A 22,031-nucleotide genomic window follows, 5' to 3' on the forward strand; every position below is an offset into this window, starting at 1 on the left:
AAAAAAAAAAAACCGGGCGTGGTGGCGGCACCTGTAGTCCCAGCTACTCCAGAGGCTGAGGCAGGAGAATGGTGTGAACCCGGGAAGCAGAGCTTACAGTGAGCCGAGATAGTGCCACTGCACTCCAGCCTTGGTGACAGAGCGAAACTCTGTCTCAAAAAAAAAAAAGGGCTGGGTGCGGTGGCTCACACCTGTAATCTCAGCACTTTGGGAGGCCGAGGCAGGTAGATCACGAGGTCAGGAGTTCAAGACCAGCCTGGCCAAGATGGTGAAACCCTGTCTTTACTAAGAATACAAAAATTAGCCAGGCCTGATGGTGGGCACCTGTAATCCCAGATACCTGGGAGGCTGAGGCAGAGAATTGCTTGAACCCGGGAGGCGGAGGTTGCGGTGAGCTGAGATTGCGCCACTGCACTCCAGCCTGGGCAACAGAGCAAGACTCTGTCTCAAAACAAACAAACAAAAAAACCCCCAAAACTTTGCATAGTAGACAGGCGGCCAACTGATAGTGCTATGCAGTTTAGTTTAGCACTTGGACTGATTTAATTTTTAGGATATGTTAAAGAACAGTCCTATCCTATTGGAGATTTTTGTTAATGAAAAATACAAAACAGATAAATCTGTATTCAACAAAAGTGAATTCTAAAATGTTGAGGGGAGAGACTGTGTGGACAGTTGGGGAATATGTATGAGGGATCTGGGCTCATCCAGTAAAACTCTCAAAAGATGAATAGATGGCCTTTTCCTTGAGGAGCCTTCTGCCCGATTTCTTTGTCACTGAGTTTGGGTCCCTAGTTGGAGTGGCAGGAGGAAGGGGTGCACCACGTCTTCTGACTATCTCTTCCTGATCCCTGGCCTGCCTCACCAGAATTACCCAGGACATTTTCCAGCGGTTGCTGACACGAGGTTTTGTGCTGCAAGATACTGTGGAGCAACTGCGGTGTGAGCACTGTGCTCGCTTCCTGGCCGACCGCTTCGTGGAGGGTGTATGTCCCTTCTGTGGCTATGAGGAGGCTCGGGGTGACCAGTGTGACAAGTGTGGCAAGCTCATCAATGCTGTCGAGCTTAAGGTGAGAGGAGGGTCTCCATGGGAGCCCGGAAATAGACAGTCCTTATTCTTAAGGGACTCCCTTCTTGTCCCATTTAGGATTTTTATTTTAGCATTCTAGACCTTTAACCAGTGGCCCTTTCTGCCCCATCTCAGCGACTCATCATTTAGTTCATTTGAAAAATACCCCCTGAGCACTTACGATGTGCTGAGCACTGTGCTAAGAAATAGACAAGTTGAGTTTCTATTTCCCAACCTTTGGTCTTGCATCACACCACCTGATCTACATTTGTTTAGATCCTTCTCTCTTCCATAAATACCTTCTCTTCTAGCCATTTGTTTTGTTTTTTTTTTTTTTTTTGAGACGGAGTCTTGCTCTGCCGCCCAGGCTAGAGTGCAGTGGCCGGATCTCAGCTCACTGCAAGCTCCGCCTCCCGGGTTCACGCCATTCTCCTGCCTCAGCCTCCCGAGTAGCTGGGACTACAGGCACCCGCCTCGTCGCCCGGCTAGTTTTTTTGCATTTTTTAGTAGAGACGGGGTTTCACCGTATTAGCCAGGATGGTCTCGATCTCCTGACCTCGTGATCCGCCCGTCTCGGCCTCCCAAAGTGCTGGGATTACAGGCTTGAGCCACCGCGCCCGGCGCCATTTGTTAATTTATTTATTTATTTATTTATTTATTTTTTTTTTTGAGACGGAGTCTCGCTCGGTCGCCCGGGCTGGAGCGCAGTGGCCAGATCTCAGCTCACTGCAAGCTCCGCCTCCTGGGTTCACGCCATTCTCCTGCCTCAGCCTCCCAGGTAGCTGGGACTACAGGCGCCCGCCACCTCGCCCGGCTAGTTTTTTGTGTTTTTTTTAGTAGAGACAGGGGTTTCACCATGTTAGCCAGGATGGTCTCGATCTCCTGACCTCGTGATCCGCCCGTCTCGGCCTCCCAAAGTGCTGGGATTACAGGCTTGAGCCACCGCGCCCGGCCGCCATTTGTTAATTTATTTCTTCATTCATTTATTCAACATACATATTTTGAGTCCTTAGAATAGGCCAGTTACAATTCTGGGTGCTGGTGATATAGCAATGTACAAGACAGACTTTTATTTAGTATGGTCAGGAGACCGACACTAAATAAGGAAATGATACAGAATAAACCGCCAGGAAAATGTGATAGAGAGTGACTTCTGGGGGAAGATTTAACTTAGGTAGGGAAGGCCTTTCAGAGGCAGTAACATTTGAACTGAGACTTTAATCAAAGAATTATGAGCAAGCCAGGCAATAAGAGATTAAGGATGTTCTAAGCAGAAGGACTAGGAAATGCAAAGGCCATGAGGCAGCTAAGAGCTGAAAAGGCAGAATTGGCAAGGCCAGTGTAGCAGTAACACAGTGAGTGAGGAGGAGGGTAGACTGAGATGAGGTGGGAGTCAGGTAGGGGCCAGATCACCAGGGCCTATGAAGCCATTGTGGGAATTTAGATTTTATTCTGGTTGAATGACAAGCTGCTCTGTGGAAAAGGATGGCAGGGAAGCAAGCAAGAAAGTATGTTGAAGAGGCTGGGCATGGTGGCTCATACCTATAATGCCAGCAATTTGGGAGGCCAAGCTGGGTGGATCACTTGAAGCCACGAGTTCGAGACCAGCCTGGCTGTAACATGGCAACCCTGTCTCTACTAAAAATACAAAAATGGCCAGGTGCAGTGGCTCACACCTGTAATCCCAGCACTTTGGGAGGCTGAGTTGGGCAGATCACTTGAGGTCAGGAGTTCAAGACCAGCCTGGCCAACATGGTGAAACCCCATCTCTACTAAAAAATACAAAAATTATCCAGGCCATGGTGGCAGACACCTGTAATCCCAGCTACTTGGGAGGCTGAGGTAGGAGAATCTCTTGAACCTGGGAGGCAGAGGTTGCAGTGAGCCAAGATTGCCACTGCATTCCAGCCTGGGTGACAGAGCAAGACTGTCCTCCCTCCTCCCAAAAAAAAAAAAAAAAGTATGGAGAAGGATTTGGAGGCTACAAGGCTACAACCCAGAAGTGGGATGATGGTGGCTTGCACTAGGTTAGTAGCACTAGAAATGGAAAATAAAAAAATAGACTTGAGGTATATTTTTGGAGGTAAACTCTACGGAGTTGGATAGACTGGAATTTGGGATGGTCAGGAAAAAGATGCCTTGTAGGTTTTTGGCCTGGGTAGATGGTAGTACCATCTGTGAACGTGAGTGAGGAGAACAGGCTTTCAGGTGGGATGCAGCCATACTGTTTGGGTTTGTTAAGCTTGAGATGCCTGTTAGATATTCAGGCAGAGAAGTTAGGTAGACAGTTGGATATTAGGCATATGGAGTTCAGGAGGGAGGTCCTGAGAGAATTATAATTTCTCACCTTGAAAATCTCAGATCAAAATTCACTCGGGACCAGGTGTGGTGGCTCACACTTGTAATCCCAGGACTTTGGGAGGCTGAGGCGGGCAGATCACCTGAGGTCAGGAGTTCAGACCAGCCTGACCAACATGGCAAAACCCCACCTCTACTAAAAATACAAAAATTAGCTGGGGCCGGGCGCGGTGGCTCAAGCCTGTAATCCCAGCCCTTTGGGAGGCCGAGACGAGCGGATCACGAGGTCAGGATCAGGAGATCGAAACCATCCTGGCTAACACGGTGAAACCCCGTCTCTACTAAAAAATACAAAAAAACTAGCCGGGCGAGGTGGTGGGCGCCTGTAGTCCCAGCTACTCCGGAGGCTGAGGCAGGAGAATAGCGTGAACCTGGGAGGCGGAGCTTGCAGTGAGCTGAGATCCGGCCACTGCACTCCAGCCTGGGTGACAGAGCGAGACTCCGTCTCAAAAAAAAAAAAAAACAAAAACAAAAATTAGCTGGGTGTGGTGGTGCGTGCCTGTAATCCCAGCTACTAGGGAGGCTGAGGCAGTATAATCTCTTGAACCTGGGAGGTGGAGGTTTCAGTGAGCTGAGACTGTCACTGCACTCCAGCCTGGGTGACAGAGCGAGACTGTCTCAAAAAAAAAAGCAACAACAAAAAAGCCAGGCACGGTGACTCACGCCTATAATCCCAGCACTTGGGGAGGCTGAGGTGGGCAGATGAGCCTCCATTAGCCATCACCCTTCCATGTTTATATAGTCAGTTTATGCCACACAAATAAATTTACTCTGTAAAGATCTGCACTTGTTTCTTTTTTTTTTTTTTTTTTTTTGTGAGATGGAGTTTTACTCTTGTTGCCCAGGCTGGACTGCAATGGCGCGATCTTGGCTCAGTGCAACCTCCACCACCCAGGTTCAAGCGATCCTCCTGCCTCGGCCTCCTGAATAACTGGGATTACAGGCGCACACTACCAAACTTGGCTAAATTTTGTATTTTTAGTAGAGACAGGGTTTCACCATGCTGGCCAGGCTGGATATGAACTCCTGACCTCAGGTGTTCCACCTGCCTCAGCCTCCCAAAGTGTTGGAATTACAGGCGTGAGCCACGGTGCTTGGCCACACTTGTTTCTTTTTCTTTTTCTTTTTCTTTTTTTTTTGAGACGGAGTCTGCTCTGTCACCAGGCTGGAATGCAGTGGCGTGATCTTGGCTCACTGCAACCTCCGTCTCTCAGGTTCAAGCAATTCTCCTGCCTCAGTGTCCCGAGTAGCTGGGACTACAGGTACACGCCACCACGCCCAGCTAATTTTTGTATTTTTAGTAGAGCTGGGGTTTCACCATGTTGGCCAGGCTGGTCTCAATCTCTTGACCTCATGATCCCCCCGCCTCGGCCTCCTAAAATGCTGGAATTACAGGCGTGAGCCATCGTGCCCGGCCCACACTTGTTTCTTATACAAGTCATCTCTCCCTCACTTGTAGCTTCCTCAAAGAGAGGGGCTGTGTTTTCACTTTATCACTCCTTCCTCCCCTCAAACAGTCAAGTACAGTGCACTGCTCTGTACCTAGCCTGTGCTCAGAGAATGCTTTTTCTACTCTGGTGTGATGGGACAGAGATCTGAAACTCTGAGGAACAAATGGAGTTATACTGAGAAGATTTGAGTCTCCATGTTTAGAGCAGGCCACATAGTTTGGGGTGTGAGCATGAAGCTAAACTAGATGGCAGATTGAGGAGCTCATCGCTCTCTGCTCCTCCCCTTGCCTGGACCTCTCCCCTGGCCTGCAGGCCTGATCTGTCCTCTGGAATTTTCCTTCGCAGAAGCCTCAGTGTAAAGTCTGCCGATCATGCCCTGTGGTGCAGTCGACCCATCACCTGTTTCTGGACCTGCCTAAGGTAAGTGAGCTTTTCTCTCTAACCTAGTTTTCAGGAGGCCTCTTCTGTCCCCTCTGCCTTAGCCACAGATACTGACAGCAGATTACTCTTAAATGTTTTAAATTTCTATGAATAATTGTACATATTATTGTCAAGAGATGAAATAGATTAAAAGGCACAAAGTGAAAGCCCCAGACCCACTTGCGAGAGGTATTTACTACTCATTTTCCTTTGTGTCTATTCAGAAATGTCATAGGCATGTAAAAGTATTTTTATGTCTCTCTCTTTTTTCTTCTTTTTTTTTTTTAAGGGATAGGTTCTCACTCTGTCACCTAAGCTGGAATACAGTGGCATGATCATAGCTCACTACAGCCTTGATCTCCTGGGACCAATCAATCCTCTCCCCTCAGCCTCCCAAGTACCATGCCTGACTGATTTTTTTTTTTTTTTTTTGAGACAGAGTTTCGCTTTTGTTGCCCAGGCTGGAGTGCAGTGGCGCAAACTTGGCTCACTGCAACCTTCGCCACCTGGGTTCAAGTGATTCTCCTGTGTCAGCCTCCAGAGTAGCTGGGATTACAGGCGCCCCCCACCATGCCTGGCTAATTTTTGTATTTTTAGTAGAGACAGGTTTTTGCCATGTTGACCAGGCTGGTCTTGAGCTCCTGACCTCAGGTGATCTGCCTGCCTCAGCCTCCCAGAGTGCTGGGGTTACAGGCATGAGCCACCACACTGGGCCACCTGACTAATTTTTAAAATGTTTTTGTAGAGATTAGTTCTCACTACGTTACCCAGGCTGGTGTCAAACTCTTGGGCTCAAGCAGTTCTCCTGCCTCTGCCTGCAAATGTGTTGGGATTACAAGCATGAACAACTGCGTCCAGCATTGACCTCCCTTTTTTTTTTTTCTGAAATGGAGCGTCTCTCTTGTTGCCCACGCTGGAGTGTAATGGCATAGTCTCGGCTCACTGCAACCTCTGCCTCCCAGGTTCAAGCAATTCCTCTGCCTCAGCCTCCCAAGTAGCTGGGATTACAGGTGCCTGCCACCATGCCTGGCTAATTTTTGTATTTTTAGTAGAGACGGGGTTTCGCCATGTTGGCCAGGCTGGTCTGGAACTCCTGACCTCAGGTGATCCGCCCACCTCAGCCTCCCAAAGTGCTGGGATTACAGGTGTGAGCCACCATGCCCAGCCTGACCTCCTTTTTAAAATACAGTGTTCCTCCTTCTGTACCCTGGGCTTGGAGAAAATAAAAAGTAAAAAAAAAATAGGCTGGGCACAGTGGCTCATCATGCTTGTAATCCTAGCACTGTAGGAGGCTGAGGTGGGAGGATCTGTTGATGCCAGGAGTTGGAGACCAGCCTGGAAAACATAGTGAGACACTGTCTCTACAAAATAATCAAAAAATGAAAAATTAGCCAGGTATGGTGGTGCGATCCTGTAGTCTCAGCTATGTAAGAGGCTGAGGTGGGAGGATCATTTGAGCCCAGGAGATTGACATTACAGGGAGCTGTGATTGTGCCACTACACTCCAGCCTGGGCAACAGAGTGAGACCCTATCTCTAAAGTATAAAAATATTAGGTCGGACGCAGTGGCTCACGAGGCCGGATGCGGTGGCTCACGCCTGTAAATCCCGGCACTTTGGGAGGCTGAGTCCGGTGGATCACGAGGTCAGAAGATGGAGACCATCCTGGCTAACATGGTGAAACTCCGTCTCTATTAAAAATACAAAAAATTAACCGGGCGTGGTGGCAGGCGCATGTAGTCCCAGCTACTTGGGAGGTTGAGGCAGGAGAATGGCGTGAACCCGGGAGGTGGAACTGGCAGTGAGCCGAGATCGTGCTACTGCACTCTAACCTGGGTGACAGAGCAAGACTCCATCTCAAAAAAAGAAAAAAAAATTAAATGCCACATGCAGTGACTCACGCCTGTAATTCCATTACTTTGGGAGGCTGAGGCAGGAGGATTGCTTGAGCCCAGGGGTTTGAGACCAGCCTGAGCAACTTGGCAAGACCCTGACTCTACAAACGTGAAACAATTATCCTGGCCTGGGCGCAGTGGCTCACATGTTAGTCCCAACACTCTGCAAAGTCTAGGTAGGTGGATGACTTGAGCCTAGGACTTTGAGACCAGCCTGGGCAACATGGTGAGACCCCATCTCTACAAGAAATACAAAAGTTAACTGGGCATGGTTGTGTGCGGCTGTAGTCCCGGCCACTCAGGAGGCTGAGGTGGGAAGATCACCTGAGCCTGGGAAGGTTTGAGGCTGCAGTGAGCCATGATTGAAACACTGCACTGCAGCTTGGGTGACAGAGTGAGACCCTGTCTCAAAAAAAAAAAAGGAGAAAAAAATTTAGCCAAATATGGTGGTGCACATCTCTGGCCACAGCTACTTGGGAGGCTAAGGTAGGAGGGTTGCTTTGAGCCGAGGAGCTGGAAGCTATAGTGAGCCATGATTGCACCACTCACTTCAGTCTGGGCAACAAAGTGAGACCTTGTCTCAAAAATAAATAAATACATAAAATATAGTAGTCCTCGGGTTTGTTGGGTGTTTCCTCGTGATTAGATTCAGGCTATGCATTCTTGGTTGGAATGCTACATAAATGACATTGTGTCCTTTTCAGAGGCACATGATGGCCATCCCCTTCACTGGGAATCTTAACTTTGGTCAGGTGTTACTCAGTTTGTCCACTGTGTAATTACTATTTTCCCCATTGCAACTTATGAGCAGTCTGGGAATACACTTTGTTTTTTTCTTTTCTTGAGATGGAGTCCTGCTCTGTCGCCCAGACTGGAGTGCAGTGGCATGATTTCAGCTCACTGCAACCTCCACCTCCCAAGTTCAAGTGATTCTCCTGTCTTAGCCTTCGAGTAGCTGGGATTATAGGCACATACCACCATGCCTGGCTAATTTTTGTATTTTATTAGAATAGGGTAGGCCGGGCGCGGTGGCTCAAGCCTGTAATCCCAGCACTTTGGGAGGCCGAGACGGGCGGATCACGAGGTCAGGAGATCGAGACCATCCTGGCTAACACGGTGAAACCCCGTCTCTACTAAAAATACAAAAAAAAAAAACTAGCCGGGCGAGGTGGCGGGCGCCTGTAGTCTCAGCTACTCGGGAGGCTGAGGCAGGAGAATGGCATAAACCCGGGAGGCGGAGCTTGCAGTGAGCTGAGATCCGGCCACTGCACTCCAGTCCGGGCGACAGAGCAAGACTCCGCCTCAAAAAAAAAAAAAATAGAATAGGGTTTCACCATGTTGGCCAGGCTGGTCTCAAACTCCTGACCTCAAGTGATTCACCCGCCTTGGCCTCCCAAAGTGTTTGGATTACAGGTGTGAACCACCATGCCCAGCCTTGTGGGAATACACTTTAAGACAATGCAATACTTTGCTCTTCATGAACAAAATATTCCCTCTAAATTTAGCATTCATTGATAATTTTTACCTTTATTATGGTGATTTTCCAACTCTACCACTACCCTCTATATTTATCCTTCTCCCTCCATTTATTTTTAAATTTAGTTAGCTGTTTATTATCAGTATAGACTCATGGATTCCTATTTTTTTCAATATTTTTTTTTTTTTTTTGAGACGGAGTCTTGCTCTGTCGCTCGGGCTGGAGTGCAGTGGTCGGATCTCAGCTCACTGCAAGCTCCGCCTCCCGGGTTTACGCCATTCTCCTGCCTCAGCCTCCCGAGTAGCTGGGACTACAGGGGCCAGCCACCTCGCCAGGCTAGCTTTTTGTATTTTTTTTTTTTTTTTTTGAGACGGAGTCTGGCTCTGCCGCCCAGGCTGGAGTGCAGTGGCCGGATCTCAGCTCACTGCAAGCTCCGCCTCCCGGGTTTATGCCATTCTCCTGCCTCAGCCTCCCGAGTAGCTGGGACTACAGGCGCCCGCCACGTCGCCCGGCTCGCTTTTTGTATTTTTTAGTAGAGACGGGGTTTCACCGTGTTAGCCAGGATGGTCTCGAACTCCTGACCTCGTGATCCGCCCGTCTCGGCCTCCCAAAGTGCTGGGATTACAGGCTTGAGCCACCGCGCCTGGTCCCTAAATTTATTTTCATGTTCAAATTGTCACTTATTTCGTCAGTAGGAACGTATTCAAGGTGACTTCTCAGCTTTTGAGATCTCCCATCATTTTTTAAACCCTTCCTTAATTTGTGGTATAAAAAGATACTCTAGGTTCATCTGGTTCAGCCTTGAAATCAACTGTGTCACCAACCTTGAGTTTAATTTAGTAGGGAACAGTATTAGATACCGAAATCTAGGTGGTAGATGTGCTCATTGCTACTGGGTATCTTTGCTACTAGGACCTTTCAGCAAAGAGAGTTGGTATTTGTTTTTTGTTGTTGTTGTTGTTTGTTTGTTTGTTTTGAGACAGGGTCTCACTGTCACCTAGGCTGGAGTGCAGTGGCACGATCTTGGCTCACTGCAACCTCTACCTCCAGGGTTCAAGCAATTCTCCTGCCTCAGCCTCCCGAGTAGCTGGGATCACAGGCACCCGCCATCACACCCAGCTAATTTTTTTTTTGTATTTTTAGTAGAGACGGGGTTTCACCATGTTGACCAGGCTGATCTCTAACTCCTGACCTCAGGTGATCCGCCTGCCTCGGCCTCCCAAAGTACTGGGATTACAGGCGTGAGCCATTGTGCCCGGCCAGTTGGTATTTATTTTTAGGTTCACATGGACACCTGCAATTTCAGTCCATCCCCACAGAGTTCTTCGTCACTTTCTCTTATTTATTTCATGTCTCTATCTACCTTCTTCCACTGTAGGTGTCCTGGTTCTCAATAAGCATCAGCACATTTACTTATTAGCTCAATCCTACAATGCACCTAAAACAATTTCAGAATTGCTTTGCTGGTACGTCTACAAAAAAAATTACCTATTAAAAAGAGTTTAGGTGGTTGGGCACAGTGGCTCAAGCCTGTAATCCCAGCACTGTGGGAGGCCGAGACAGGCGGATCATGAGGTCAGGAGATCGAGACCATCCTGGCTAACACGGTGAAACCCCGTCTCTACTAAAAAATACAAAAAATCTAGCCAGGCGAGGTGGTGGGCACCTGTAGTCCCAGCTACTCGGGAGGCTGAGGCAGGAGAATGGCGTAAACCCAGGAGGCGGAGCTTGCAGTGGGCTGAGGTCCAGCCACTGCACTCCAGCCTGGGTGACAGAGCGAGACTCTGTCTCAAAAAAAAAATAGAGTTTAGGATTTGTTGACAATCCTGATTCCTCCCCTAGACTAAGGGTATATAGTCAAGTGTGTTCAAACAAAATTTTTTTCTAGAGACAGGGTCTCTGTCATCCATGCTGGAGTGCAGTGGCATAATCATAGCTCACTGCACCCTCAAACTCCCAGGCTCCAGTTATCCTTTTGCTTCAGCCTTCTGAGTAGTTGGGACTACAGGCGTGTACTACCATGTCTGGCTAATTAAAAAAAAATTTGGCCGGGCATGGTGACTCACGCTTGTAATCCCAGCACTTTGGGAGGCCAAGGCAGGTGGATCACGAGGTCAAGAGATCGAGACCATCCTGGCCAACATGGTGAAACCTCACCTCTACTAAAAATACAAAAATTAACTGGGTCTGGTGGTACCCACCTGTAGTCCCAGCTACCTGGGAGGCTGAGGCAGGAGAATCGCTTGAACTTGGGGGTGGGGAGGTTGCAGTGAGCCGAGATCGTGCCACTGCACTCCAGCCTGGGCAGCTGAGCGAGACTCCATCTCAAAAAAAAAAAGATTTTTTTTTTGGTTGGGCATGCTGGTTTACACCTGTAATCCCAATGCTTTGGGAAGCCGAGACTGGAGGATTGCTTGAGCCTGGGAGTTTGAGACCAGCCTGGGCAACAGAATGATACCCTACCTAAAAAAAAGAAAACAAGAAAAAATTTTTTTTTTCTGTTTTGCACTTCCTCGGCTGGCCATGGTGGTTCATGCCTATAATTCCAGCACTTTTGGGAGGCTGAGGCAGGAGGATCGCTGGAAGCCAGGAGTTCAAGAATAGCCTGGGCAACAAAGCAAGACCCTGTCTCTATTAAAAAAAAAAGAAAAAATTGGTTGGGCACTGTGGCTTATTCCTGTAATTCCAACTTCCAACACTTTGGGAGGCTGAGGCGGGAGAATTGCTTGAGCCCAGGAGTTTGAGACCAGGGTGGGCAACTTAGTGAAACCCGTCTCTACTAAAAATACAAAAATTAACCAGGTGTGGTGGCACGTGCCTGTCGTGCCAGCTACTCAAGAGGCTGAGGTGGAAGGATCACTTAAGCTCTGAAGGTTGAGGCTGCAGTGAGCCATGATGTGCCACTGTACTCCAGCCTGGGTGACAGTGAGACCCTGATATGGAGCAGATTAGCACGTTCTCTGCAAAAGAATAACATGCAAACTTGTGAAATGTTCCATATTTTTAAAAATAAAAAAATTTTTTTTTAGGGACAGGATTTTGCTGTGTTGCCCAGGATGGTCATGAACTCCCGTCCTCAAGTGATCCTCCTGCATCAGCCTTCAGAGTAGCTGGGATTACAGGTGCAAGCCACTGGCTGTGTGTTAAAAATCTAGTTAAGACTGGGCATGGTGGCTCACAACTGTAGTCCCAGCCCTTTTGGAGGCTGAGGTGGGCAGATTGCTTGAGTTCAGGAGTTCAAGACCAGCCTGGGCAATGTGGCAAAACCCTGTTTCTATAACAGTTACAAAAATTAGTCTGACATGGTGGTGTGCACCCGTGGTCCCAGCTACTGGGGAGGATGAGGTAGGAGGATTGCTTGAGCCCAGGAGGTTTAGGCTGCAGTGAGCTGTGATTGTGATTGCACCACTGCACTCCAGTCTGGGCGACAGAACTAGACTCTGTCTCCAAAAAAAAAAAGTTATATATTGCCAAATTGTGCTCCAAAAAGGTTGTATGTGTTTATCCTTATGCTAACCATATACGAGACTTTCCTAAATCAACCCTCTTGTCTTTCTCTGTTATCTCAGCTGGAGAAGCGACTGGAGGAGTGGTTGGGGAGGACATTGCCTGGCAGTGACTGGACTCCCAATGCCCGGTTTATCACCCGCTCTTGGCTTCGGGATGGCCTCAAGCCACGCTGCATAACCCGAGACCTCAAATGGGGAACCCCTGTACCCTTAGAAGGTTTTGAAGACAAGGTAAAAACCGTTTTTTATTCATATCATTCAGCTTTGGTGTTGAGACCCTGGGCTAGCAGAATAGACTGCTGATTGTCTTGTTTCAGTTTGAGACTTTGGATTGGTCCCTAACATGTTTACCTCCTCCTGACCTCCAGGTATTCTATGTCTGGTTTGATGCCACTATTGGCTATTTGTCCATCACAGCCAACTACACAGACCAGTGGGAGAGATGGTGGAAGAACCCAGAGCAAGTGAGCAGCTCTTGGTTAGGCTGTGCATGGGGAGGGTAGGCGGTAGGGTGTGGGTGTTAGGGTTGGGTGTCTGGTCTTCCTTGGGCCTTTGAAGAAGGCCTCAGGAAATCTCTCCTAACTACATTCTCTTAGGTGGACCTATATCAGTTCATGGCCAAAGACAATGTCCCTTTCCATGGCATAGTCTTTCCTTGCTCAGCCCTAGGAGCTGAGGATAACTATACCTTGGTCAGCCACCTCATTGCTACAGGTAAGTACCCTGGAAGACTACTGATGGGGTGTTCATAGGAAATGAGGGTTGAGGCAGTACTTGGAAAAAGATCTTAGAGAGCTGCTGTCTTAAGTTAGGAGTTGAGATGAAATAGGAAATAATTAAAATGAGAACTCAACCTAGAGAAATGAAACAAGAACCTGAAGAAAGCAAAAGTCCAAAGCTAAAACTCTGTAGTAGATACAAGCAAAGACAAAAAAGGGCCAGAATGGATAGGAAGGGATTCCCAAAATCTGAGCATACCAGCCCCTTAAGGAGAAATGTTGCTAGACAACCATAGTTGAGGTTAGAAAGAGGAAAGAAGGAAGAGTTAGTGGGCTAGAGAGGGGAAGGATGTGATTTGAGCAGATGGTTCTCATTCTCCTCTGTCCAGAGTACCTGAACTATGAGGATGGGAAATTCTCTAAGAGCCGGGGTGTGGGAGTGTTTGGGGACATGGCCCAGGACACGGGGATCCCTGCCGACATCTGGCGCTTCTATCTGCTGTACATTCGGCCTGAGGGCCAGGACAGTGCTTTCTCCTGGACAGACCTGCTGCTGAAGAATAATTCTGAGCTGCTTAACAACCTGGGCAACTTCATCAACAGGTGGGAATTGGTAAGGGGTCAGAGTTAGCAGTGAGCTGGGGTGGGGCTCATTTTCCCTCAGGAGATGGGAATGTGGCGAGAACTAGAAAATGGGCAGGAGGCTGTGAGGACAGTGTGGAAAGTTGATTTCTATTAATTGGGACCTATTCCTAGCACATACGAGGCTATGTATGCTTGATGGAACAGTTAGCTATAGAGATGTGATTTAGCAAAGTTGGTTATAAAGTGGGTTTTTGTAAATTGTGTTCTTATTACTGTTCTTTGTAGAACTGAAGATGTATTCTCTCCTAGCAAAATAGTTCACCTGCAGATCATTGAAAAGTTTGGGTGAAGAAAGGGGTTATTTTGGTGTGGGGGTAGGAGGCTTCTGTGGGCTGGGCATGGTGCCTTACGTCTGTAATCCCAGCACTTTGGGAGGCCAAGGCAGGAGGATCACTTGAGGCCAGGACTTGCCTGACCGACATAATGAGTCTCCCGGCCCGGTGCGGTGGCTCACGCCTGTAATCCCAGCACTTTGGGAGGCCGAGGCGGGCGGATCACGAGGTCAGGAGATCGAGAGCATCCTGGCTAACACAGTGAAACCCCGTCTCTACTAAAAATGCAAAAAATTAGCCAGGCATGGCGGCGAGCACTTGTAGTCCCAACTACTTGGGAGGCTGAGGCAGGAGAATGGCGTGAACCTGGGAGGCGGAGCTTGCAGTGAGCCGAGGTCGCGCCACTGCACTCCAGCCTGGGTGACTGAGGGAGACTCCGTCTCAAAAAAAAAAAAAAAAAAATGAGTCTCCCATTTCTACAAAAATAATCAGCCAGGCGTGGTGGCGCACACCTGTAGTCCCAGCCACTCAGGATGCTGAGACAGGATAGTCTCTTGAGCTCGGGAGATTGAGGCTGCAGTGGAGCAGTGTTTGTACCCCTGTACTCCAGCCTTGGCAATAGAGGGAGATCCTGTCTCAAAATAAAAAAAAAGGCTTCTGCTATACTCAGAGTTTTTGTTACCTTAGGCTCACATTCTATCGTTGGTGCCTATCTCAGCTCTTCTGCAGTCTAAAGCAGTATCCTCCGTAGCTTAGGATTCTTTAGTCACGCTCTTTGAACCCTGGACCCTTGTAGGTCAGTCCTGCTACTCACTCTCAGGTTTGGTCATTAACCACATTTAATAAATAGTCCTTACCTACAGGAGTTCGAGACCAGCCTGGCCAACCTGGTGAAACCCCGTCTCCACTGAAAATACAAAAATTAGCCGAGCATGGTGGCGCATATCTGTAATCCCAGCTACTCGGCAGGCTGAGGCAGGAGAATCACCTGAACCCGGGAGGCAGATTGCAGTGAGCCAAGATCATGCCACTGTGCTTCAGCCTGGGCAAGAGCGAGACTCCTCAAAAAAAAAAAAAAAAAAAAATAGTCCTTACCTAGAGTATTTGTTTGATAGCAATTAACACATATTTCAGCTTGGTCATTTTGAGTAATGACTTCTTAAAAATAAGAAATAGAGTTGTTTAACTTAATCAGGTTTTTTTATGTGCAGAGTCAGATTCTTAGGGGAGAGAGAGAGTAAATAATTAATTTGTTAAGCCTTGTCTACTGGCTTGAGGGAGCCAGGAGTTACCTGTTCTAGGCGGGAATCCTGAGAGAATGTACAGTTGTGGAAATGGGGTCAAATTCTAAGGAGGAGACTGGATAATAACTTCCTCTCTTTTTTCCACTTCTCCTTTCCTACTCCCAACCAAGAGCTGGGATGTTTGTGTCTAAGTTCTTTGGGGGCTATGTGCCTGAGATGGTGCTCACCCCTGATGATCAGCGCCTGCTGGCGCATGTCACCCTGGAGCTCCAGCACTATCACCAGCTGCTTGAGAAGGTTCGGTAAGTGACATCTCTGTGTCATCTGCTGGCGTGTTGAGAGCCTTGTATGGGTCCCTATAGGACATTACACCTTCGCCTGCTTCCTGCCTTCCCAGGATCCGGGATGCCTTGCGCAGTATCCTCACCATATCTCGACATGGCAACCAATACATTCAGGTGAATGAGCCCTGGAAGCGGATTAAAGGCAGTGAGGCTGACAGGTAGGTAAGCGGGGAGGGTTGGCTAAAGGAATAAAGTGGCTTGTAAGCTGTATCCTCCTGGAGGTCTTGACTAATCTCTCTTCTTCCTCAGGCAGCGGGCAGGCACAGTGACTGGCTTGGCAGTAAATATAGCTGCCTTGCTCTCTGTCATGCTTCAGCCTTACATGCCCACGGTTAGTGCCACAATCCAGGCCCAGCTGCAGCTCCCACCTCCAGCCTGCAGTATCCTGCTGACAAACTTCCTGTGTACCTTACCAGCAGGACACCAGATTGGCACAGTAGGTGGAAGAGCCAGCCTGTCTTAAAATTGATACTTTTGCTATGCAGCTTTTGGAGTGGGTGAGAGAAGACCTAACATCTCTCCAGTGTTACTTTGGTCATGGGACTCAAGTTTCTGATATAAAGTCTTTGGTAGTCATTCACAAGTCCAGAATTATCTGTACATCCTCATTGTTCTTCATGCCAGAAACCAGAACCTGGCACACAAAACTAACTGGTAAACAGATATTTGCAGAAACAGTGGTCACCTAGTCTCCACAATGCTAGCAGATACTGGGCAGTGAAAAAGAGGAAATAGCCATTTCCTCTTTGACACAAAATGAAAAAGTAAGTACATCGCTAAACTTCTGGATCAGCCTAGCATCCTTAGAGCACTTAAAGAATCTTTGACCCTATAAATTATTTGGGGTTTCATAGGGAAAGCTACCGCTGATTTCCTAAAATCAGCAGATATTAGCTCAGTGTTATGCTCATTCTTTCTAAAACATATCAGAGATTGGGGTTGGAGAGGTCATCTGTATAGTCTGGTAGAGTCTGTTATCTAATCAGCAGATGTTTCTGGAACTTTTTTTTTTACAGGTCAGTCCCTTGTTCCAAAAATTGGAAAATGACCAGATTGAAAGTTTAAGGCAGCGCTTTGGAGGGGGCCAGGTGAGAAAAGCTAAAGGCTGTGCCCTCGCTCCACAACAGCCACAGCATCACTCCCTTAATTTCCCTAAGTAGTCCTCAACCATCACTCTTTCCATCTTTTGGCCCTGCTGCTTCCTCACTTAGTTTTTCTTTCCTGTCTTAGCTAGAAGAGACCTTCGACTTAAAGGTAATCACTTTCCCTCTGAGATGCTGTATAAAACTGGAGGTTAGGGGATATTTATGGTTGCTAGTGATAACTTTGTTGTTGTCCTCCAGGCAAAAACGTCCCCAAAGCCAGCAGTTATAGAGACTGTTACAACAGCCGGGCCACAGCAGATACAAGCACTGATGGATGAAGTGACAAAACAAGTATGAAGCTTAAGCCCTGTGGGAGACTGGACAAGCTGAATCCTAAATAGATCTTTTTCTTGCCTCACTGTTACCCTTCCCACCCCCCTTTATCTTAGGGCAACATTGTCCGAGAACTGAAAGCACAAAAGGCAGACAAGAACCAGGTTGCTGCGGAGGTGGCGAAACTCTTGGATCTAAAGAAACAGTTGGCTGTAGCTGAGGGGAACCCCCCTGAAGCCCCTAAAGGCAAGAAGAAAAAGTAAAAGACCTTGGCTCATAGAAAGTCACTTTAATAGATAGGGACAGTAATAAATAAATGTACAATCTCTATATACAAGCTGAGACCCTTTCCTTTTGTCTACTCCAAGCCTTCCCCCTGAATATGTGGTATTGGGGGGTCACATCATTGGCACTAGTGAGAGGGTGGTCAGTAGCCACTTCTGGGAAAGGTGGGTAGTGTGGCCCAAGTGGAGGACTGATGCTCCCAATTGTTCATGCTTGGTGCAGATTCACCATTCGGTCGATCAGAGCTCGACGAGTCGCCTCTACTTCCCTGGTCAGGCGCTCGATTTCCTGCTTGAGGCGTTCATTCTCTTCAGCTAGCTGTGCCACTTTCCTTTCATTCTCCTGTTCTCTCTCCTTCATGCGCTGCTTTCCAGCCCGGGCTGGGGAATGGCCACTCTGTTTCCGTTTCCTGGTTCTCCCTTGGTCTTCCTCCTCTTCCTCCTGAGCCAAGGAGCTCTGACTGGAATCTGGAGAGCGAGGGCTCTGGGAGGTGCTTGTGACCTCTGCTGGTTCTGGCTCCTCCTCAGTCAGCCAAGCCAGCGAAGCAGGGTCAAGAGTGGTAAAGGTTTTTGATTCTTCCTTCAAGGAAATGAGGAAAGGGAACGTAGATATTAATTGAGAAGGAAAAGGTAACATCCCCCTTTAGCTTTAGGCCTAGCATTCTTACCTCTTCATTTCCAGGAGGTGAGACATAGGTACCCCCATTTTCATCTGAAGACAGGACCTCTTGCAGGTCCTCATACCAGGCTTCCAGCTCCCAGCTGGACAGTGTCCCGAAGGAGAAAGGCAATGACTCAGCTGCCATCTCTGCAGTTGGATCCGTCTGGAAAAGCACATTTGCAGGGTAATGGGGAGTGGCTAGAACAAGCTCCATGTAGCAAACAGTCTATGCCACAGGTTGGCAAGCTGGTCTGATGCCTGTTTTTTTTTTTTTTGTTTGTTTTGTTTTGTTTTTTTTGAGACGGAGTCTCGCTCTGTCGCCCAGGCTGGAGTGCAGTGGCCGGATCTCAGCTCACTGCAAGCTCCGCCTATCTCAGCTCACTGCAAGCTCCGCCTCCCGGGTTTACGCCATTCTCCTGCCTCAGCCTCCCAAGTAGCTGGGACTACAGGCGCCCGCCAACTCGACCGGCTAGTTTTTTGTATTTTTTTTTTTAGTAGAGACGGGGTTTCGCCGTGTTAGCTAGGTTGGTCTCGATCTCCTGACCTCGCGATCCACCCGTCTCGGCCTCCCAAAGTGCTGGGATTACAGGCTTGAGCCACCGCGCCCGGCCCTGATGCCTGTTTTTGTAGGTAAAGTTGTATCGGAATACAGCCACATCTGTTCATTTACATATTGTTTATGGCTGCTTTGGTGCTACAGTGGCAGAGATGAAGAGTCACACTAGAGACTATAGGGCTCTTAACATCTAAAATATTTATTATCCTGCCCTTTAAAATTTATCAACCCCTAGTCTATATTAATATTCCCTCCTTGCTTTTGCCCAGGACTTGAAGAAGCAAAGTGCCTGGATATCCATGCTTAGGGGATCTGGAGGACTAGTCATTCCTCAGTCCCCATCAAGGTTAGGCTGAGCTGAAGGACTATTTGTCTGAGCTCCCCACACAGGAGAAGGGAGCACAAATGACCTGGTAATTGCTCCTGGAAACTATCAGTAGAGTTCGCAAGTGGGACTGAAGACTAGTGAAAGTTTAACCCTGATGGGGACTGAAGACTGGTAAGGCAAACCAGTTGTCTTTGTTGGGGCTTTCTTTGAGGACCGTTCTTCCATTAGGACACTCTTTAAGAAAAGTGGTTTGCTCACCTTGTAGGAGCAAGCCAGAAGAATAGACAGCGTGATAGCAAAAGCTTGCTCAGATTCAAACCCTCCTCTCCCACCTTGTCTAGGTCTTTTCATAATCTCTTAGGGTCTCAGCAAAAGGAGGCTAAGCAGCATCTCTTAGGACTTGGTTTTGGGAAAGGGTAGGTTAAGTTTACCTGCTTTCAGGTGTGGTGATGTATGAAGATACACTTCCTTCTTGAACACTGTGGGCAACAAAGAGAAATGTTAGCCATTTTTGGAAGGGGGAAAGGCAACTTATTTTTCTTTTCTTTTGAGACAGAGTCTCGCTCTGTTGCCAGGCTGGAGTGCAGTGGCGCAATCTCGGCTCACTGCAACCTCTGCCTCCAGGGTTCAAGTGATTCTTCTGCCTCAACCTCCCAAGTAGCTGGGACTACAGGTGCGCGCCACCGCGCCCAGCTAATTTTTGTGTTTTTAGTAGAGATGGGGTTTCACTGTGTTGGCCAGGATAGTCTCCATCTCTTGACCTCGTGATCCACTCGCCTCCCAAAGTGCTGGGATTATAGGCGTGAGCCACCGTGCTGCGCCCTTATTTTTCTTTTATCTCCAGCCTCCTACTGGTCCGTCCTTACTTCTGGTCTTGTGGGGTATGCATACTTGGTCCCTGTAGCCATTTCCAAGGGCAGAAGAGGGCCTGACTTTTTTTATTTTTAGTTGCTGACATTTGTAATCCTGGTTACATAATAGCAAAGTTCTGGCCAACTCAGCTTTCTCTAAATTCAAGGCAGGCCTTAAACCTACCAGGGTAAAGACTAAACTACAGGGAAGGGAACAAATCGTAGCATTTTCCTAACTCCATTCCCACACTGACATCCTCCAAATGTGCATTTCCAGTCTGGACCTCTTCCAGAACTTCCGACTCTGCTGTCTACTGCCTACTTGCCATTTCTTTTTCAATGTCTAATAGGCACCTAAGACTGTGCAAACTTGTTGATTTTCCCCTTCCAAGGTCATCCCCATCTCAGATGACAACTCTAGTTGCTTAAGCTAAAAACCTTGGTATCATCCTTCATTCCTCTTCTCTCACACCCTGGAATCCAAACTACTAGCAAATTTTAACTCTTTTTTTTTTTTGAGACGGGTCTCACTCTTTTTGCCCAGGCTGGAGGGCAGTGGCGTGATCTTGGCTCTGCAACCCTCCTGGGTTCAAGCGATTCTCCTGCCTCAGCCTCCTGAGTAGCTGAGATTACAGGCATGCACTACCATGCCTGGCTAATTTTTGTATTTTTAGTAAAGATGGGGTTTCACCATGTTGGCCAGGCTGGTCTTGAACTCCTGAACTCCTCGTGTGATCCACTCTGGTCTCCCAAAGTGCTGAGATTCCAGGCATGAGCCACCATGCCCAGCCCTTAACTCATTCTTTAAAAATGAGTTTTTAAAACTTTGCTTAGAAGAATCTAAACACTTCTAATTCCATTCTTTCCAATCTAGATCAATTCACCACCATCTCTCAATTACTGCAGAAACTTCCTGATTGCAGAAGGTCTTCCCATTTCTTCTCTTGCCACCCCTCCGTAAGTCTATTCACCATACAGGAGCCTGAGTGAACCTTTTAAAACAGGTCATTCCTCTGCTCAAAACCCTCCAATGACTTCCTAATTCATATCATGGAAGTCACTGGAGGGTTTTGAGCGGAGGAATTACCTAAGGTAATTCCTGACCACCTGATGTAACACAGTAACCTCCATCCTGAACATTCTCCATTCCTTTCTCTGCTTTAGCTTTCTCCATGGCACTTATATTTTGTTTACTGTAGGCCTCCCACTGAGATTATTTTTTCCTCTTGCTTACGGATGTTCCCTGAGCCCCAAACTGTTTGGCACACAGTAGGTCCTCATTACGTATTTGTTAAGAATGAATGAACTCCCCCCCAATCTCTCTTATAGGGAAGGGGCAGATGCAGAGCGGCAGCTGCCGATCCCTAGGGACTGGAGATGCAATATTGCCCGAAATATTTCTCTGCAGGGCTGTCCTCCCTGGGGAACCCTCCCTTGCCTTCCAGTGTGTGGGACTTGGCTTTCATCAGCAGTGAAGCCTCAGGTCAGAAAGCTGCAGAGCCAAACAGGGGGCTGGCCTGATGCAATGGTTACACAGAGATTAGCTGGGAGACAGGACCTGGTTAAAGAGGCAGGGACTAATCCCGAGGAAAGGACAATACCCTGGGGAGACCCCAAATGGCCTCCTACACTTAAGAGATCCAGGCTGCTCTCTTGTGCGGGAGGCCCAGAGACCTTTCCCTCTAACGGCAAAGGGAAAACACACCGCTCCCTGTCCATCGGCACCCCTCCCAAAGGCTTGTGTCCAGGTTCCCCTATCAGCCCTGCAGGGTCCAGTAGCCCCAGCTACCGAGGTGGCCATGCTGACACCAGAGACGCTGAGACTGAGACAGGATTGGGGGTAGGGTAGGGAGAAGGCCGATGGTGGCGAACGGGCGGAAACGGCTTGAGCGATGGTAACCCAGTCTTAGAGCGGGGGTATGTCCTGCTGCCCCCCCCCCGGACAGGCCTAACGAGGTGGCCTGAAGTTGGCTACGGGAGAGAATGAATTTCCCTAGGGCAGCCGAGGTCCCTTCGCCCAGCAGCACAGAGCAGGGCCCATGCTCCGGCTCCGGGCAGGGGTGGAGAGACGCTGTCGTCCGAAGCAATAGGGGTTTGTATGCACCACCCCAGAATAAGAGACTCTCCCCATTCCTCTCTCGGACGGTCCCTGACTTCACTGTGGAGGGGTGAGGCCAATCCTAAAGAGCGGACGCCCCAACTCTGAGGAGACGGGAGGGTAAAGGGCAGATGGGAGTCAGTACTCGCCTCTCTCCTCAGGTTCCAGCTCTGATTTTGGCTCTGTCGCTGCCACCCGCTCATCTTCAACATCATACACTCAGTGCCTTAGACTTAAGCCTCTGACCTCGGGAGCGCTTAGCTGTAATCTTTTACCATGGCCTTGCCCTCCTCTCAGGGGCGGCACCCTAAAATCTACCAATCAGAAAGTGGCACGCCGGCATTGGCCCCGCCTCGTCCCTCGTATCCGCCACTCAGGAGCTCCGCAGCACCGCCCCCGTCGCTCCCTCTCGCTAGGGGGTCGACGTAGTGTC

At 48.5% G+C, this 22,031-nt stretch overlaps 2 protein-coding genes across 7 annotated transcripts in view; one reads left to right on the top strand and one right to left on the bottom strand.

Annotated features, from left to right (window-relative positions):
* Positions 1-17,157, top strand: part of MARS1 (methionyl-tRNA synthetase 1) — a 36,507-nt gene extending 19,350 nt beyond the window's left edge. For 4 of the 5 annotated variants that reach the window (XM_026454640.2, XM_026454641.2, XM_026454638.2 and 1 more), the window contains 13 exons: positions 869-1,070; positions 5,224-5,298; positions 12,239-12,409; positions 12,547-12,642; positions 12,775-12,892; positions 13,287-13,500; positions 15,229-15,360; positions 15,456-15,560; positions 15,652-15,838; positions 16,419-16,490; positions 16,633-16,656; positions 16,746-16,838; positions 16,937-17,157. In XM_026454640.2, coding sequence (XP_026310425.1) covers positions 869-1,070; positions 5,224-5,298; positions 12,239-12,409; positions 12,547-12,642; positions 12,775-12,892; positions 13,287-13,500; positions 15,229-15,360; positions 15,456-15,560; positions 15,652-15,838; positions 16,419-16,490; positions 16,633-16,656; positions 16,746-16,838; positions 16,937-17,083 — 1,636 coding nt within the window. In that variant the 3' untranslated portion in view covers positions 17,084-17,157. The remainder of the gene's footprint in view (positions 1-868; positions 1,071-5,223; positions 5,299-12,238; positions 12,410-12,546; positions 12,643-12,774; positions 12,893-13,286; positions 13,501-15,228; positions 15,361-15,455; positions 15,561-15,651; positions 15,839-16,418; positions 16,491-16,632; positions 16,657-16,745; positions 16,839-16,936) is intronic. The other variant, XM_026454642.2, reaches the window with a different exon arrangement.
* Positions 17,090-21,859, bottom strand: DDIT3 (DNA damage inducible transcript 3). 2 transcript variants are annotated; one of them, XM_023210701.1, is made up of 4 exons: positions 21,748-21,859; positions 19,081-19,128; positions 17,773-17,928; positions 17,090-17,684 (listed from the first exon to the last, which is right to left on the bottom strand). In XM_023210701.1, the coding sequence occupies exons 3-4, from the start codon at positions 17,908-17,910 to the stop codon at positions 17,313-17,315; spliced, it is 510 nt and encodes a 169-aa protein (XP_023066469.1). In that variant the 5' UTR covers positions 17,911-17,928; positions 19,081-19,128; positions 21,748-21,859; the 3' UTR covers positions 17,090-17,312. The 2 variants fall into 2 exon arrangements, with proteins under 2 accessions (XP_023066469.1, XP_023066468.1); XM_023210700.2 differs by lacking the exons at positions 19,081-19,128; positions 21,748-21,859 and having other exon boundaries at positions 17,094-17,684; positions 17,773-18,081.
* Between the last annotated feature and the right edge of the window lie 172 nt (positions 21,860-22,031).

This window comes from Piliocolobus tephrosceles, chromosome 10 (genome assembly GCF_002776525.5).
Source record: "Piliocolobus tephrosceles isolate RC106 chromosome 10, ASM277652v3, whole genome shotgun sequence".
NCBI lineage: Eukaryota > Metazoa > Chordata > Mammalia > Primates > Cercopithecidae > Piliocolobus > Piliocolobus tephrosceles.